The sequence below is a fragment of the Natrix helvetica genome (genome assembly GCF_964273705.1).
Source record: "Natrix helvetica genome assembly, chromosome: 1".
Lineage (NCBI taxonomy): Eukaryota > Metazoa > Chordata > Lepidosauria > Squamata > Natricidae > Natrix > Natrix helvetica.
In genome coordinates, this window is record NC_138548.1 from 359,618,616 (window position 1) to 359,635,310 (window position 16,695).

General features: G+C 48.7%; 1 protein-coding gene across 1 annotated transcript; it reads right to left on the reverse strand.

The window, feature by feature from the left end:
• Nucleotides 1-416: 416 nt before the first annotated feature.
• On the reverse strand, nucleotides 417-16,453 carry LOC309384727 (major histocompatibility complex class I-related gene protein-like). Its single transcript, XM_081938464.1, has 6 exons — nucleotides 16,256-16,453; nucleotides 12,492-12,758; nucleotides 11,000-11,275; nucleotides 8,765-9,046; nucleotides 6,683-6,763; nucleotides 417-704 (listed from the first exon to the last, which is right to left on the reverse strand). Exons 1-6 carry the CDS (start codon nucleotides 16,437-16,439, stop codon nucleotides 661-663), a joined length of 1,134 nt encoding a protein of 377 aa, XP_081794590.1. The 5' UTR covers nucleotides 16,440-16,453; the 3' UTR covers nucleotides 417-660.
• Nucleotides 16,454-16,695: the final 242 nt, after the last annotated feature.

A 16,695-nucleotide genomic window follows, 5' to 3' on the forward strand; every position in this document is an offset into this window, starting at 1 on the left:
TGGCCGGGGAATTCTGGGATTGAAGCCCACCTGTCTTAAAGCTACTAAGGTTGAAAAACACTGCTCTAAATCATAGGAAGTAATGGTTGATCTCATTCAGGGTAGGAAAGACACAATTCACATTGAATTTTTTAAAAAAGAACATTTTTTTCATGGCCAAATACTGATTTGTCTCATTCACAAAAGGGGAAATCTTGCAAAGTTTGGCGCCACAAGAATGCCGAGATCTTGGGAATGAGAAAATGGAAGACTATTTTTTGAATTACTCACAACAGCTATGTTTCATCATCCTAACTCATTTCATCATACGGCACTATCTAGCTGACCGTTTCTGATATTAGCACTGTAGTTCAGGGTTCAAACAATTAATTAAATCAAAATCATACAGAACCATATTGATTTGGTAAAAAAATAAAGAAACGGATTGCATTTTTAATTGCAAACTTTTATATATATTTTTTTTTAATCACAAGAACAAAATCCCCCGAACCTAGGACAGTTACATAAATAAAAAGAATCCCTGATCCTGCCTGTTAGCAAGTTGAAGAAAACAATAAATAAAAGAGAGAAAAGGCCTTCCTGAGCCTCCCATCCATTGGCCATGTTTACAGGAGGTCTGATGCCCACTCTGAATTGGCATTCACATGTAAAGAGGACAAATCACTCAGTTGACGCTGCTGCTCTGTAGCTTTTTCGGTATCTCCCTGCAAGGACACAAAAAGCAGTGAAAGTTCAAAGGAACCCACCAGAGATCATCCAATCTCTCCTCCTGTATGCAGAAGATACCCAGGAGAAATTGTCACATTTGTTTCAACCACAACCTCTCCTGGACGTTCAGAGTCACAGGAAGATCTTCAGACTTCACCACCTGATCTGCCCCAAGAGAGAGCTGCTGCCTCTGACCTAAGCTTCCCAAGATCATGAAGCAGATTCCTCATCCTCAATAAAAAACCCTTTTATTTAGGTTAAAGAGAATTCCTCTCCAGCAAAGTCCCGGCCAACGGTCTTTCATGAGATTTCAAAACTACAGACCTTTATCAGGCTTGGAGAGCTGCCAGGCAGATATCTTCTAAATGCCACGCTGCAGCAGCAATTACTTGGCCAGAAGTCAGGAACAGATTTTCACCGTAGTTAATTGAACTAATTGTCTCCTGCAAACTCTCCTCCCCTTTCGCTCCTCTTTATTCCCTACATGAGGGGCCATTCACCACCCACCTGTAGCTTTACTCCCGAGTTGGCCCATGTTTCTTAGCTGTTCCCTTCTCCTGGCAGCTCTGCGCATGCGCCCACTGGGAACAGGCTCCAGCTGTTCTTCTGCCCAATGATATCTGACCCCAAAGGCAGCTGATAATTGTTGAACGGACCTGGCCTCATTTCTGCCTCCGATACAGAACCCTCATCAGAGCCTTCCCCAGACTCCAGGACTGGCCCATGTTCCACCCCAACCTCCTCACTGAGTCTGCTACCAGATCCCAAAAGGGAGGAAACAGCAGCTGGGAGAGGAGGAAGATTTGCGCTCGAACCCTTTTCTGCTGCTCTTTGGCCAAAGCCCTTGAAAGTGTCAGAACTGTGATGCTTCTTCCCAACTCTGGAGAAGACAGGATGGTCTGAACCTCAGACTGAGCCGAATTGAGTCTGGAGTTCTAGTAAGAGGCCGATATCTCAGATACTCCCCAAGAGGGCTGGGAAAACAGAAGGAAGCCAGGAAGCCTAGCTGTTAGATCTGGGCAACGAGAGAACAGACTGCGGACACGAAGTGACTTAACAGCTCTTTATTAATAGTAGTAGTGATTCAGCTTGCTCTGTGGTCGGAGGGTTCCCCTTTTATAGGGATCGGGTACGCCCCTCGACCAATCAGAACGATACCTGTTTCCCGCTGTAGCAGCAGACCAGAGAGGAGACTTGCTACGATATATGTTAATATCTAACACCCCTCCCCTCCTAGACGGAACGTTGCGGTTAGTGATATAGTCCTTAAGATACGTTGGTGTTTGCCTTACTCGGGAGGAACGTCGCAGCTCGGGTTGGTTAGAAGTCGTTGCAGGATCTGTTGCTTTCTCTGTTTTGTCTTCGGGCGTTTTTTGGCTTTCGTTGCTTTGGCGTTCGGGGGTCTGCTTGCTTTCGTTGTTCGGGGGATGTTCTGTTTCGTGCTCGACCTCTTGTTCTGTCCTGGGTTCGCAGGTGTCGAAGTTCTCTGTGCTGGGGCTCTCGAGTGGCTGACTTGGCAGATAGCTCTCGTTCTCTGTTCGTAGATCTGAGTGCGCCAGGCGACCCCGTAGTTGATCGATGTGCCTTCTCCAGTTCCGCCCATCTTCAAGTTCCAACAGATACGATCGTGGACCCGTGATGCCAATGACCTTTGCCGGTATCCACAATGTCCCCCCTGCATAGTTGTGGGCGTATACTGAATCCCCTATGCTAAAACTCCGAATTTTGCTTGTAGAGTCTGGGGGAGCTGTGGCAGAGTAATTTGGGTGAAGACGGTCCAGGTGAGACCGTAGACGGCGGCCCATGAGTAGTTCAGGGGGCTCCTACCCGTCGTTGCGCTGGGGGTAATGTGTTGGATCAATAGGTAATGGTCGATGCGTGTTTGCCAATCACCTGGACCCATCCTAGCGAGGGCCTCTTTTGCGAATCGCACCATTCTCTCCGCCTGTCCATTTGATGCCGGATGGAATGGCGCGACGAGGGCGTGCCGAATTCCCTGACCTGCTAGATATGTTTCGAATTGCATGGCCGTGAACTGGGGCCCGTTATCGGAGACCAGGAGGTCGGGCAGGCCATGAGTGGCGAAAAGTCGCCGTAGAACCTTAATGACTGCCTCTGCCGTGGTTGAAGTCATTAGGACTACTTCTAGCCATTTCGAGTATGCATCCACAACTATAAGGAAAGTCTGACCTTGGAATGGCCCTGCGAAGTCGATGTGTATTCGCGACCAGGGTGCTTTAGGCTTCTCCCATTCAGTGGCGGGCGCTTCCGGGGGTGCTGGTCTCGATTCCTGGCACGGGTCGCAAGTGGCCACCCATTCCTCTATCTCTTTGTCCATGTTTGGCCACCAAACGTAACTTCTTGCTAGCGCCTTCATCCTAACAATCCCCGGATGACCCACATGTAAAGCATCTAATACATTCCTACGTAAAGCATACGGAATAACAACTCGATCCCCCCACAATAAACAACCTTGTAACACTGAGAGTTCATCCCGTTTTGACCAAAACACTTTGAATTCCGGGCCCACGTTTCCCTTCGGCCACCCCCTCCAAACCCAAGTTTGAACTTGCTTTATTAAATTGTCTTTAGAAGAAAACCTTGCAACATCGTAGGAAGAAACCGGTCCTGAGTCCAAACAGTCAATGAGCAGCACCGGTACTTCGGGAGTGGGGTCTGGCAAAAGGTCCGGTAGTGGGCAACGGCTGAGTGCGTCTGCGTGTCCTAGAGTGGAGCCCGGTCGATGAATTAACTTGTATGAGTACGCAGCCAGGAAAACAGTCCACCTGGTCATGCGTGGAGAAAGGGAGACTGCAGTGGGGCGGTTTCCCACCAAGAGTCCCAACAGCGGTTTGTGATCTGTAATCAGTTCAAAATCGCGGCCGTAGAGGTATTCATGGAAACGTTTTACTCCAGCTACAGCAGCTAGCGCTTCCCTGTCCATCTGGCTGTAATTCCTCTCGGCCGATGAAAGAGTCCTGGAGTAGAAGGCGATGGGTGCTTCGTTCCCGTTTGGCATCCTGTGGCTGAGGACTGCGCCAACTCCAAAAGGTGATGCGTCGCAGGTCAATACCAGCGGTAGCGTCTGGCTATATTGGACTAACAGCGAGTCAGTGGTGAGCAGTCGCTTGACTGCGGCGAAAGCTGCTGCTTCGGATCGTCCCCATCTCCATGTTGCGTTCCTCTGGAGTAGTCGATGTAATGGCTCAGCAACGGTCGCCTTCTGTCTCAGAAAAACGCTGTAGAAGTTAAGTAGTCCGAGGAAGGCCTGCAACTCGATCTGATTTCGTGGTGTGGGGGCGTCCTGGATCGCCTTAATTTTTTTAGAAGTGGGGTGTATGCCCTGACCATCGATTCTATATCCCAGGAATTCTACGCTAGGAACGTTAATTTGGCATTTCTCCCTTTTTAGGCGGAGGCCCTTTTCTTTGATTCTGGCCAAAACAGTTCTGACTCTTTTTAATAGTTGCTCCTCGTTTGCAGCGGACACCAAGATGTCGTCGAAATAGGGGACGACTCCCGGTATCCCTTGCAAAAGCCGTTCCATGACGCTCTGGAACAGACCTGGAGCAATACTCACACCAAATTGTAGCCGGTTGCATTTGAATGCTCCTCTATGCGTCACTATAGTTTGGGCCTCCGCTGTGGCGCTATCCACGGGCAACTGCTGGTAAGCTTGTGCCATGTCTAACTTAGCAAATACCTTTCCTGGCCCCAACGAATGCAATAGGTGTTGTACTACGGGCACAGGATATGCGCTTTGTTGTAGAGCGACATTAATTGTGCATTTATAGTCTGCGCAGATGCGGACTGATCCGTCTGGCTTGACTGGGGTCACAATGGGAGTTTCCCAGCGCGCGTGATCCACCGGCTCAAGGATTCCTTGCTCCACTAACTTATCTATCTCCTTATCTATTTTTGGGCGGAGTGCAAAAGGCACTCGTCTCTGTTTAAGTCGTATTGGCGCCACTTTGGGGTCTAAATTGAATGAGATTGGTTTTCCCACATACTTACCCAGACCGGGGTTGAACACATCCTCAAACTCCTTAAAAATCTGTTCAGCGCTGCTGTTCTCCACGGCGTTGATTCCGGTGACTTCTAGCCCCAAGGATTCAAACCAATCCAGTCCTAGGAGGTTTTGCAATGGTGCGCTGGCGATGGTCACGGGCAGCTGGGCTACGATGTCTTTGAAACGGATCTGGAACGTGCCTTGGCCCACGATGGGGACTCGGTTCCCCTGGTAGTCTTGTAGCAGGATGTCTGGAGCGCGTAGTTGGCTCTTTTTGAGGCTAGGGATAGCCTGTTTCATGGACGCCCATGAAATGATCGTCAGGGACGATCCTGTGTCAACTTCCAGCTCGCAAGGTGAGCCCTCCAAGAGGACTGTGACTTTCAGCTTTTTAGGCCGCTTGGTGCGGACCTGGCTTATTGTTGTGAGATACGTTCGCAATTCCTCTCTCTGGGTCAACTCTATCTCAGCATCAGTATCCTGAAAATACTCTCGTTGAGCGTCTTGATAGAACGCTCTCTCAGCTCTTTGTGGGTAATCTCTCTGGGAATACGCTCGCTCAGCTCCTTGTGTGTAATCTCTCTGGGAATACGCTCGCTCAGCTCTTTGGGGATTTTCTCTCTGGGTAAACACTTGTGGATTTCTCTCTGGGCGCCCTTTTTGGTTTCGCCAAGCCCCTGGGTTGGGCTTCTGTTGGCGGTACAAAGGTGGCTGCCCTGAGGCAGGGACTCCGCTCCGGCACACTCGTGCGATGTGCCCAAGTTTGTTGCAGATTGAACAAACGACGTTCTTAAACCGACAGGTAGACCGGGGGTGATTCCCTCCGCAGCTTGCGCAGGGCGGCAAACGGGATCCGGGTCTCCCCCCAGGCCTCACGTGACTGCTTCGCATCAGGTGACTTTCCTCCAACTCGGGATCTTCGAAGTCTGGATTTGTGTCCTCGTAGTGTACTCTGGTGTGTCTTGGCGCTGGCTGGCTTGTGTTGAACCCGCGTTGTATTGTTTCCGCTGATCTTTTCGCTGATTCTGAAGCTCTAGCCTCGTCGAGTGCAATCTGCAGGCTTAAATTGGTCTTGGCCAGCAACCGTTTCTGTAGGGAAATGTCTCTCAACCCGCATATGAGTCGATCCAGAATTTGCTCATCCAGGTCTCTGAATCCACAATGTGTGGCTGCCTTTCATAGAGCTGCAACGTACTGGTTGATAGATTCTCCCACCTTCTGGTTCCTCATGTTGAATCCTTGGCGACAAACGTGGCGGGAAGGTTTTGGCGCGTAATGGGTTTGCAGCGTCTGTTGCAATGCCGTCCATGATACCGCCTGAATGGGGGTTGGTTCAGAGAGGTCCCTGGCCGTTTCGAAAACCTCTCGGCCGCAGTAGCTCAGGAATATATTTTTCTTTCGAGAGTCCGGTATTCCTGTGTACTCGTTTGCTTCGAGAAAACACTCGAACCTGAGCATGTATGATTCCCAATGATCAGCGATTGGGTCGAATGGAGCTGGAGGAGTGTGCATCGCCATTTTCTCTCGTTTGAATTTGCCGCGCTGCGGTGTCCTGAGATGGCTGCCGGAATTTCTGCCGAATTCCTGGGCTGGATCGAATCCGGAGATTCTGAAGTAGCGTTCTTCGTCCTATCTGTCTCTCGATCCCACCCTCGTCGCCAATGTTAGATCTGGGCAACGAGAGAACAGACTGTGGACACGAAGTGACTTAACAGCTCTTTATTAATAGTAGTAGTGATTCAGCTTGCTCTGTGGTCGGAGGGTTCCCCTTTTATAGGGATCGGGTACGCCCCTCGACCAATCAGAACGATACCTGTTTCCCGCTGTAGCAGCGGACCAGAGAGGAGACTTGCTACGATATATGTTAATATCTAACACTAGCAGTCTCCCTTGCTCAAAGGGGGGGAGGGGGAGGGACTTGGAAGGAATCACCCCATCTTCTTTCACCCAGAAAAGGATACTTACTGAAAAACCAGAACGCAGCAATCACACACACCAGGACAAGAGCAGTTGCAACACAGCCAATGATGAGGCCTAGGTTGTATTCTGGAATCAAATTGGAAGAAAGAGCAGATAACTGAAAGAGAACTCTAAACAATCACTCCCAATTATGGTGCGAAGATCTAATTCAGCCAAACAGACTGGAAATCCCACAACTTAAAAAGGGCTCCTTTTCATGTCCCTCTAAAGGTAGCAAGAAGACGCCTTGCTGACTATTCTTAAGAGGATGTGTCCTCAGGAAGCTGCCTTCTTCTCACACCCAGCGTAAAGGTAGCCAACATTCATCTTTAGATGTTCAGTTCAGAAGCAGCCATTTAGCAATCTTGTGGCTCTCAGCAGTTTAGAGAAAAGGTGTCGACCACACAATAATATAAACCAAATTAGTGAAACAATAAAAACATTCTTATTCTTTTTGTAGGCTGTCATAACCGGGCAGTGGAATTGGGCAGTTCTGTATATTTATCTATTTTTCTTAAGCTTGAGATTTTACACCTTATTATCCAAAATAAAAGGGTTCACATCAACTATCCCTTTTTAAGCATAGTTTCATTTTCTTTATCCCTTCTAAGGTTGATTTGTCCTCCCGGGTGGGGGAGAAGAAAGGAACGAATGCTGACTCCATATGCTTTCAGTCGTCTGGCCGGGAAGTGATGTGATAGAAATGGTTTCAATCTTTACATTTGGAGCTTTTAAGCGCCAGGAAGGCAGACCAGGATAGGGGAATCCTCTTGTTGCAAACACCACTTGGGATTAGGAGAGGACTAACACACACACACACACACACACACACACCCCTCTCCTTGAGACTAAACATGCTGTATTCCTTCTATTGAACTATGGAGGATTCAATTTCTAGTCCCTGATCAGCCTTATTGCTCTATAGCTGGGGTGTCAAACTCGATTTCATTGAGGGCTGCACCAGGGTTCTGTTTGACCTCAGGGGGCCAGCGTGGGCATGACCAGTTCGACATCACTCCTACCAGGGAGGCCTCTGGTGGCCCAAGTGCTCTGCCAGCAAAAACAGGCTCCTGAGCTCCGTTTTCAGCTGCCACAGCCTCCCGCAACCCTCCGACAGTGAAAACGGAGCTCGGGACGGCTGCCTGTACAGCTCAGGAGGGTTGCTTAACCCTTTTCTGACTACCGGTGCATCAATCCTGCCGCTCTATGCATTTCATGGAGCCAGCTGCACTTCACAGATTTTAATAAAATTTGGCCTTCAGAAAAGAGCTATCAGTCACCCTGTCAGGCCTGCAGCCGGTTCCTTTTAGGATCTTTGGCCTGCCACACTAATATTCTATTCTACTATGCCGTTTCATTAGTGGGGAATTGGGAGGGGGAATAGTAAGGAGTAGAATGTGGTGTTGTCAAAATAAAAAATTCCTTTCTAGAAGCCCAAGGTCATCCTTAGTGTCTACACCTGACCGGAACTGGATGGGTGGAAGCTGCCAGCGTGGCACTGGAAGATTGGACCGTGTGATGGAGTTGTGGGTGTGGGGGCAAGATCATGAACTTTCAACTGGGTGGAGAAACCCGGGAAGTTTTCAGATTCGGGTTTTCCACAGATGTGCCAACATGTCTCTCTTAATAAATTGGAAGTTTGACTCAAGTTCTGCCTTGGACTCTGATTTAATTTTGGATGATATTTGGAACGCTGACACACACACACACACACACACACACACCTCCCTTGATTTTTGTACTTTAGGAATTCTAAACAAAAGAAAATTTGTTTCGGGCGCTCAGCATAACTATTGCCCCCCTGCTGGAGGCAGGAAGCAGGGCAAGGACAGAAGCTAAGAGAGGATCTAAGGGCATTTCATCAGGATCTGCCAACTCTTGTGATGGGACCGGTTGCTTCCCTTAAATTGCCTGAAATCAATTCAGCAGATGGTTCCTTGGAAGTTGACGAACTTCAAACATGGGAAAAAACCCAATGGATTAAAGGCCAAGTGTCCTCACATCTGGACACAACTGGAGTCAACCATCTCTCCCACAATCCTCCATCTGGCAAAAGACCCCAGCCTTTCCCTCCCAGAGGCCTCTCACCCTTCAGGGCCACGTCCAGAGGCTCCTTCAGGCTGTCGTGCTCCACATGGCACCGATAACGGTCCCTCTCTTTGGGGTCGATCTGGATGCTGAGCCAATAGTGGAAGGTCCCATCCGAGTTGGGGGCCACAGACCCTTGGAGGGTGTCCTGCAGCCAGACCTCCCCGTCCTTCGTCCAGGAGGCATCGATCTCTCTGGGGTAGAAGCCATCCAGTCGGCAGACATACATCTCCATCCCATCCTCAGCTTCTGTCCTGCTGCTCACCGTCACCACTGGGGGCTCTGCAGAAAAGGCACCACCGGAATGAACTCTGAGCCCCTCCAGAGCCTGGAAGGTGGATGAGAAGCTTGAAGGGGCAGGAAAGTCCACCACCACCGCTTAGTTTGAAGACAGGGATTTCCCACTCAAAACCAGTATCTCCGAAAGTGTTAGGAAATGCTGCCAATCTGGAAGATGCTCAACCAGAAAGTACTCTGGCATGTAAGTCCCTCTAGTGATTCAGTCTGAAAAATCTCTGGCAACAAATTGAGGATTTGAGCAAATTCCATTCAGGCTGATTTGAACTCTGACGCATCTTGGCCTGTTACCTTCATAGGACAGATAGGAGATGCTCTTTTTAAGTTCCCCTCTCAAAGAAAGACGAAAGAGGTAAGGAGAGGAGGCTGGAAGGAAAGAGAAGGAGAGAGGTTGGAAAGGGGAAGAGGAAGAGGAGGAGGAGGAGGAGAAAGGTAAGGGAAGAAGGAAGGGGAAGGAGAAGAGGAAGGAAGGAAGTAGAGAAGGGAGGGAGGGAGAAAAGAAAGGGAAAACAAGGTGGTGTTACAAAAGAAGGAAGGGGTGGTAAATAAAGCCATCCAAACTGTATATTACAACCTATTAAATGAAATAATAAATGTATAAGAATGATAAATGTAAAGAAGAATAACAATCACGAGCTCGTATACTTAAAATAGTATGTAAGAGAATAACAAAATAAAAAATTCTTTGGGGAAAAAAAAGTTCCCCTCTCAAACAAAAGCAACACAGAGGTTTCTCCCCACTTTTTGGGGTCCTCCTCCACTCCCCCAAATCTTAGGCTGCTCTAGGCCTTTTTTTCAAGGGACACAAGCACACTTACAAATGTGAACGGTTTTGCTGTCTAATCCACAGAGACACCCACTGGACAGATGCTATGTCTCCTGGTCCCTTTAGTGGCTGCCTTGCCATTGGAACCTAACAGGGCTTCCTGCGCCCTGGAGATGTAAGGCCACACCTGGACTACGGCATCTTGCTTTGCTGACCACATTATAAAAAAGATATTAAGACTCTGGAAAGAGCGCAGAGAAGAGCAACTTGTCACTGTGTTAAATGTTTGCTAGCCGGACTGAAACTGAATAGCTGAACTGATGAATTACTGCGCAGGTCATAAGCCTTATCTGACAATGATTTATTGCGCATGCTTAACATGTTTATTACATCACACATTCCAGAGACTTCTTTCCTTTTGATCTTTGTCTGTCTGCCAGGAAGCTGGTAGACAAAACTGCTCTTGCCAAAATGTAACAATTAGATAGATTTGTTTATTTCTTATTTTTGTATTAAAAGTCTTGTTTTTCATTAGAATATGTTTCCGGGATTTTATTTTCATTTTCGCACCTTAAAGAAAATGCTGTTTGGAAAAGCCGCGATCTAAGACCTCATCTAGTTCAGGGTGAAATATTTTCCCCTGACACAACTAAGGAGGATTAAAGGCCTGGAGACTAAAACATGTGAAGAACGGTTGCAGCATTTGGATATGGCCAGTCTAGAGAAAAGAAGGACTAAGGGTGACATGATAGCGGTATGCCAATATTTGAGGGGCTGCCGCAAAAGAAGGTCATCTTATTTTCCAAAGCGCCAGAAGACAAGACAAAAGGATGGAAACTGATCAAGGGGAGAAGCAACCTAGGATTATGGAGAAACTGCCTAACAGTGAAGACAATTAACCAATGGAACAGCTTTGCCTCCAGATGTTGTGGATGCTTCATCACTGGAGGTTTTTAAGGAGAGGTTGGACAGCCACCTATCTGAAATGACATAGGATCTCCTGCTTGAGGAGGGGGTTGGACTAGAAGACCTCCAAGGTCCCTTCTAGCTCTATTCTGAATGAAAGGTGCTGGAAGAGGAGGAGGATTTCCTCCAGGTCTACCAGGGAGCCAAAAGGCACAGGAAATCCATTCAGGAAGTGGGGAAACTCCAGCTTGGATCCAGAAGCTCACCTGTCCTCAGCAGCGTCTCCTTCCCATAGGACAGGTACTTCTCCAGCCACCCAATGCATTCCTCCTCTAGGTAGGACTTGACTCTCTGATTGAATCCAGGGACAGCATCCCATTTCCTCTGGGTGATCTGGGCCTGGGGGTTGGGAGACACCCAGGTGGCAGTCTTCATGTCAAAGGTGATGAAAGTCCTTCCGTCATAGCCAAAGTGATAAATTCCTCCTTTGCTCCCATCTCCCCGGTGCTCACAGCCATAGATCTGCTGTATCATGTGAAGGCCTGAAAGACGGACAGGACAGGGGTGGGATTCAGCCGGTTTGGACGAACTGATAGCTCCGATGATCAGCCGGTTCGCTCTGATAATCAGGTGGCTTACTTGCCCCCGCGCTTTACCTACCTATATCTTCTCAGTTGATTCACGCAGCAGACGGATTGCCGCACCTCAGCTGTGTTACTCCCCAGAAGCAACATGGAAGGTAAGTGTTAAGTAAGTAAGCTCCCCGTTAGGAGAGCGAGTGTGCAGAGAAGCGTAATGAGAGTGGTATGGAAGAACACGGACAAACCAACATACAGGGACACTGAATAGTATAAAATATAGTAGTTTACTATGTGGAAATATAGAGGTATTCAGAGTCCGGTTAACAGTCCAAGTCATACACGGTTCAGTCATTCAGTTATCAAATAGTCAATTTAGCACACAAAATAGCTAACAGTAGCAAACCACAATACCTCAGTATACACCGATCAGCGTCTAACAAACAGAGAGCTAACAGTCATTCTGGCTCCCTCTTATGGCTGCTTGAGGTAACAAACCAATTATATCTCTTTAGCATTTAAAGTAACACACACATTTGTTACAATCATAGCTTATATACCTTGCCAAGCCAAGCCTAGGGTTACATCCCTAACAGTAAGTTTTGTTAAAACTGCGCACGCATGCAGAGTGCCTCAGGTGCGGGTGCATACGGAGCACGCGATCACCGAACCGGTTGTTAAACCAGCAGGATCCCACCACTGGGACAGGATGCTGGTTTTGTGGAGTCCTCCGGAGAGGCAGCAACCTGCCTCCCCCCCGCCCCGCCCTCTGCAGGACTTTGATACCGGTGCTGCGAACTGGTAGTTAAAAAAAAAAAAAGCTTCCGACGATCGCGCGGCTCAGCTGCTTTTGTGGAGTCCTCAGGAGAACCGACAGGGGAAAAATGCTTTAAAAATCTTAAAAAATAGCTTCCGACGATCGCACGGCTCACAGCTGAGCAAACGAGGGGGGGGGATGCTTTAAAAAGCTTTAAAAAATAAGCTGAACATGAAAAAAATGTTGGCCATGCCCACCCAGTCACATGACACCCCACAAAGCAACGCCCACAGAACCGGTGGGGGGAGGAAATTAGATTTAACCCCTGGAGGGACCCCTTTTCTCCCCCCTCCGACCTGCTCCTGGCGGGATGGGGGTGGATGGGAGATGGGACAAGAGGAGCCACCCAACCCACCACCTTACCTTTGCTCTGATTGTGGCGATTCCTCAGAGTCTCCAGGGCTGCTGTGTAGACGTCCTCGGTGACATGCCCGATCTGGCTCTGGTTGTCCCAATAGTCCTTCCCCGCTTTCTCCATCCAGGAGGCTGCGGGCTGGAACGTCCTGCTGTTGCTGTCGTAGACAGTGAACAGCTGACGGTCCACATAGCCCCGAACGACAAAGTGGGGCAGCCCTTGACTGGGCTCTGAGACGGAGATGTAGAAATACTTGAGGGAGTGCAAGAAGGAGCCTGAAAAAGACCCAAAGAGGCAGAATTAGGGGCTTCAGCTGAGGGACCAAATGTGAGGTTCTGGGGACGGAGAGGAGATGATGGAAGAGGAAGAGGAGGTAGAGGGTGCAAAAAGGGAGGCAAAGTAGGAGCTTCTGGGAGGGAAGCTGAAGGATTGGAGAGCAAGGGAGGGGAAAGCAGGCTAGAGGGAGAGCAATAACCCAAAAACCCTACCTGAAAAAAAACCCTTACCCCCCCCAAAAAGAATTCTTCCTCCCCCCACTTCCAGCAAGGCCTCCATCCTACCCTCTTTTGAATGACTTGGACTTTGTCCCAAGGAGGTTGCAACCTTCCCCCCAAAGGGTCTGCCTGGAATCCACACTCTATGTCATATTAACACGATCGAGCGGGTCCAGAGGTATTTCACGAGAAGAGTCCTCCACTCCTCCGCTCACGATAGAATCCCTTAGGCCACCAGGCTCGAAATTTTGGCCTTGGACAATCTGGAACGGCGCTGCCCGCAATCGGATCTAAGCATAGTACATGAAATTGTCTGCTACCACATCCTACCTGACGACAACTACTTCAGCTTCCACCACAATAATACACAGGCAAACGATCGATACAAACTCAAGGAAAACCGCTCCAAACTCGATTGCAGAAAATGCGATTTTGGCACCGGAGTGGTCAACGCCTGGAATGCTCTACCTGACTCCGTTATTACATCCTCAAATCCTCCACGGCTTCAACCTTAAACTGTCCACCTTGGACCTCACCCCATTCTTAAAGGGATTCCATAAAGGGGGCGTGCATAAGCGCACCAGCGTGCCTACCGTCCCTGTCCTACTGTCCCCATTTGTTTGTACTCATTTCTTGTGCTCATGTCCATGTTTATACTTATGCCTGCTATGTTTGACAAACTAATAAATAAATAAATAAATAAGGGGGGGGGGGGTTTCCCAACCCTGGAGCCTCAAAAGCAGCAGGAAATCTTACGTAGTCACTCCAATTTTCCATAAAGCCTCTAGAGCCTGGGGAGGGCGAAAAAAGCATGTAAAAATAGGGGGGTCGCGCCTGTAGTGCGTGCATGCGCACTGGGGGGTCATGCATTGCATTATGGGTGCGGCACACCCGCACACGACCCCCCTGCGCTCCCCCCACTTATGGCACACGAGCCAAAAAAGGTTCGCCATCGCTGATATAAGCTGTTCCAAGTAGGATGTCCAAGAATGTTCAAATCCAATACTGTTGTGGCCCAGCAGGAGCCGTTCGAGTTGCCACCAGACTCAGACAGCGAGGGTCCCTATGAGTCGGCTGAGGAGGATGTGGAGGACCCTGGACAGGGTTCCGACTCTGAGCAGGGCGCAGAGAGGCTGGTTGGCCACCAGAAGGCGCCTGAGGCATGGAGCAGTGGTGAAAGCCAAAGGAAGGGGGCTCCTGATGTCATGCCTTGGAGCAGTGGGGAGGAATCACAGGACAGTGAGTCAGACATCAGCAGTGAGTTATTAGATGCTCGTTACCGACATGCTACTCGGTGTAAGGAGCAATTGAGCAGTTACAGGAGGTAATTGCTCTCAGCTGCTGATAATTAGACTCCTCACCAGACTATAAAGGGGCTGTTAGTGGACACACCCTTTGCAGGAATCAACTGATCATTAGAGTTGGAGACGCTCTCAGATCTGTGTGGTAGCTTGGCAGACTGGATTGCTGCCAAAGTGTTTACCTGGATTGCTGCCAATCTGTTCCTTGGACCTCGGCAGGCAGGAGTGCTGCCAAGGTGGTTATCTGGATCTTGGTAGCTGGATTGCTGCCCAAAGTGCTATCTTGACCTTGGCAGGCTGGATTGCTGCCAAGGTTGAACCTGTATGTCAATAAACATCTTGAAGAGACTTGGTGTTGGAGTGACTTGGCATACGAGAGGGGGGGGCAGAACACAATACATTTAGAATTTCCAAATAGCGAGGTAGCCCTTTAGGTATTGCTCCAAGGGCTCCAATTACAATCGGGACAACACATGATTTCTTTTTCTACAGTCGCTCAACTTCAATTTGCAAGTCTTGGTACTTTGTGATTTTTTTCTTGCTGCTTATCTTCAACAACAACCACAACAACATTTCCAGCATTTTTCTCCCAGCTTGGAACTGAACCAGATGGTTTTTCCTTCCAACAGTAGAAATTAATTAATTAATTAATTGAAATAGAGCTGGAAGGGACCTTGGAGTGAGATAGGCTAAAACTTTGGTTCAGGTCTAACAGCCAGGCTGAAGGCTGCAGGCCCGAAAAAGTCTGGTCAAGTACAAAGCCTTATTTCCTTTCTTGTAAGAATTGCTGACATGAATGATTATTTTTATCTGCAATGAGCTGACCCAGACAGATGTATCCTGTGTTCACTTCTGCTTTCCTCCCCAAATGCAACAGTTAGAATATGATAAGGTTTGCACAATTCTTGAGATGCGTGTAACTCTCTTTTCTGTCATTAACTGTAACCAAATATCTGTATGAAGCATTTTCCAGTTCATTATATCATATATGTCAAATGTAACCATCAGCAAGTATATACCTCCTCCATGCCACACTTGTATTTTGATTTAATTATACGTCGCCCCGAGTCCCTTTGCGGAGAGGGGGCGACTGATAAATCGAAATAAACAAATAAATAAATAAATAAAATATACGTCATTTGGGGTATAAAACCCTGTTTATGATCATCATTCGGGGTCCGGACAACTGTTTTCTCTTTGTTCGGTCCTTTATTATGCATAATAAATAATAAAACTGTTTCCTACACTGGAGTGCTTGGCTGTGTCCTTCCCTCTTCCTACATCAGGAGGACTTCTGGTCCAGCCCCCTGCTCAAGCAGGACATCCTATTCCATTTCAGACAAGTGTCTGTCCGGCCTTGTTCTTATTTCTTTCTAAGGATGAATCCATGAATTCTATTCATGGAGCGGCCTAGATGGGAGTCTCTCAAGCTGGGTTTGTGTGGGGGGGAAAAGGCAGCAGCTGACAAATGCTCCAAAATGCTCAGGGCAAAGGGAGTGGTTTCCCAGGCCCAGCCCTTCCCAGTCCCAAGGCAGAGGCCTTGCTCTTCGCCATCCTTGCAGCAGATTCTCGGAGCCGTTAGGGGGATCCCCCGATCCACTCCCAGCTCTGGGCAGAATTCAGAATCCAAGAGGATCAGCGTTTGCCTCTATCTCCAAAGGGTGGGGACATCTGACTCGTGTACATGACGCACAACCTGCTTCTTTCTTTCCCTTGTGTGCCTCCGCATTGAATTACGTCGGAAACCTGCCCGAGGTTGATTGCAACGGAGGTTGGGAAAATCCCAAAATCCCCAAATCCTGAATGCTCCATTGTGAGATGATGATAATAATAATAATATGGAATTATGCAAAGCTGCGCAACGTTTTTTTTTGGGGGGGGGGAGGAGGAGGAGGGAGTCTGAAACAAAAGGAGGAGGATCTGGGGTAGGCAAATTTATAAATGGGGAGGGGGGGAAAGATCCCGGAAGGGACTCACTGAAGCAGCTCTCCCATAGGGTGACCTCCACCAATACCAGAAGCAAGAGGGGCGCAAAGCGCAGAGCCATCCTGTCCGTGAGAACGCAACTGGCGCCCACCCACTTCTTATTCCCGAAATCCAAAGGAAGATGGGGCTTTTGAGTGAGCGAGATGGTGATTGGCCGAGCTCTTTCTATCGTCATTGTTGGAGGGGCGGTGTGTGGGGGGGAGACAGATGGAGTCCCCATCTGCTATCAAATCCTCTCGCAGCCGGGGACCAGGTGGAGATCAGGAACCCCTAATGATCTTCGCTTTGGATGAAAACCCTCAAAGTCTCTTGGGGCGCCTTTCTATGGGAAAAGATTGGGGGGGGGGGGTGTTTCCCAAGTACAGTACATTCATTCCCTACTGCTGGGAGGAATCGTCCTCCTTTCGGGGGCTGCTCCTGCATTTTCCTTC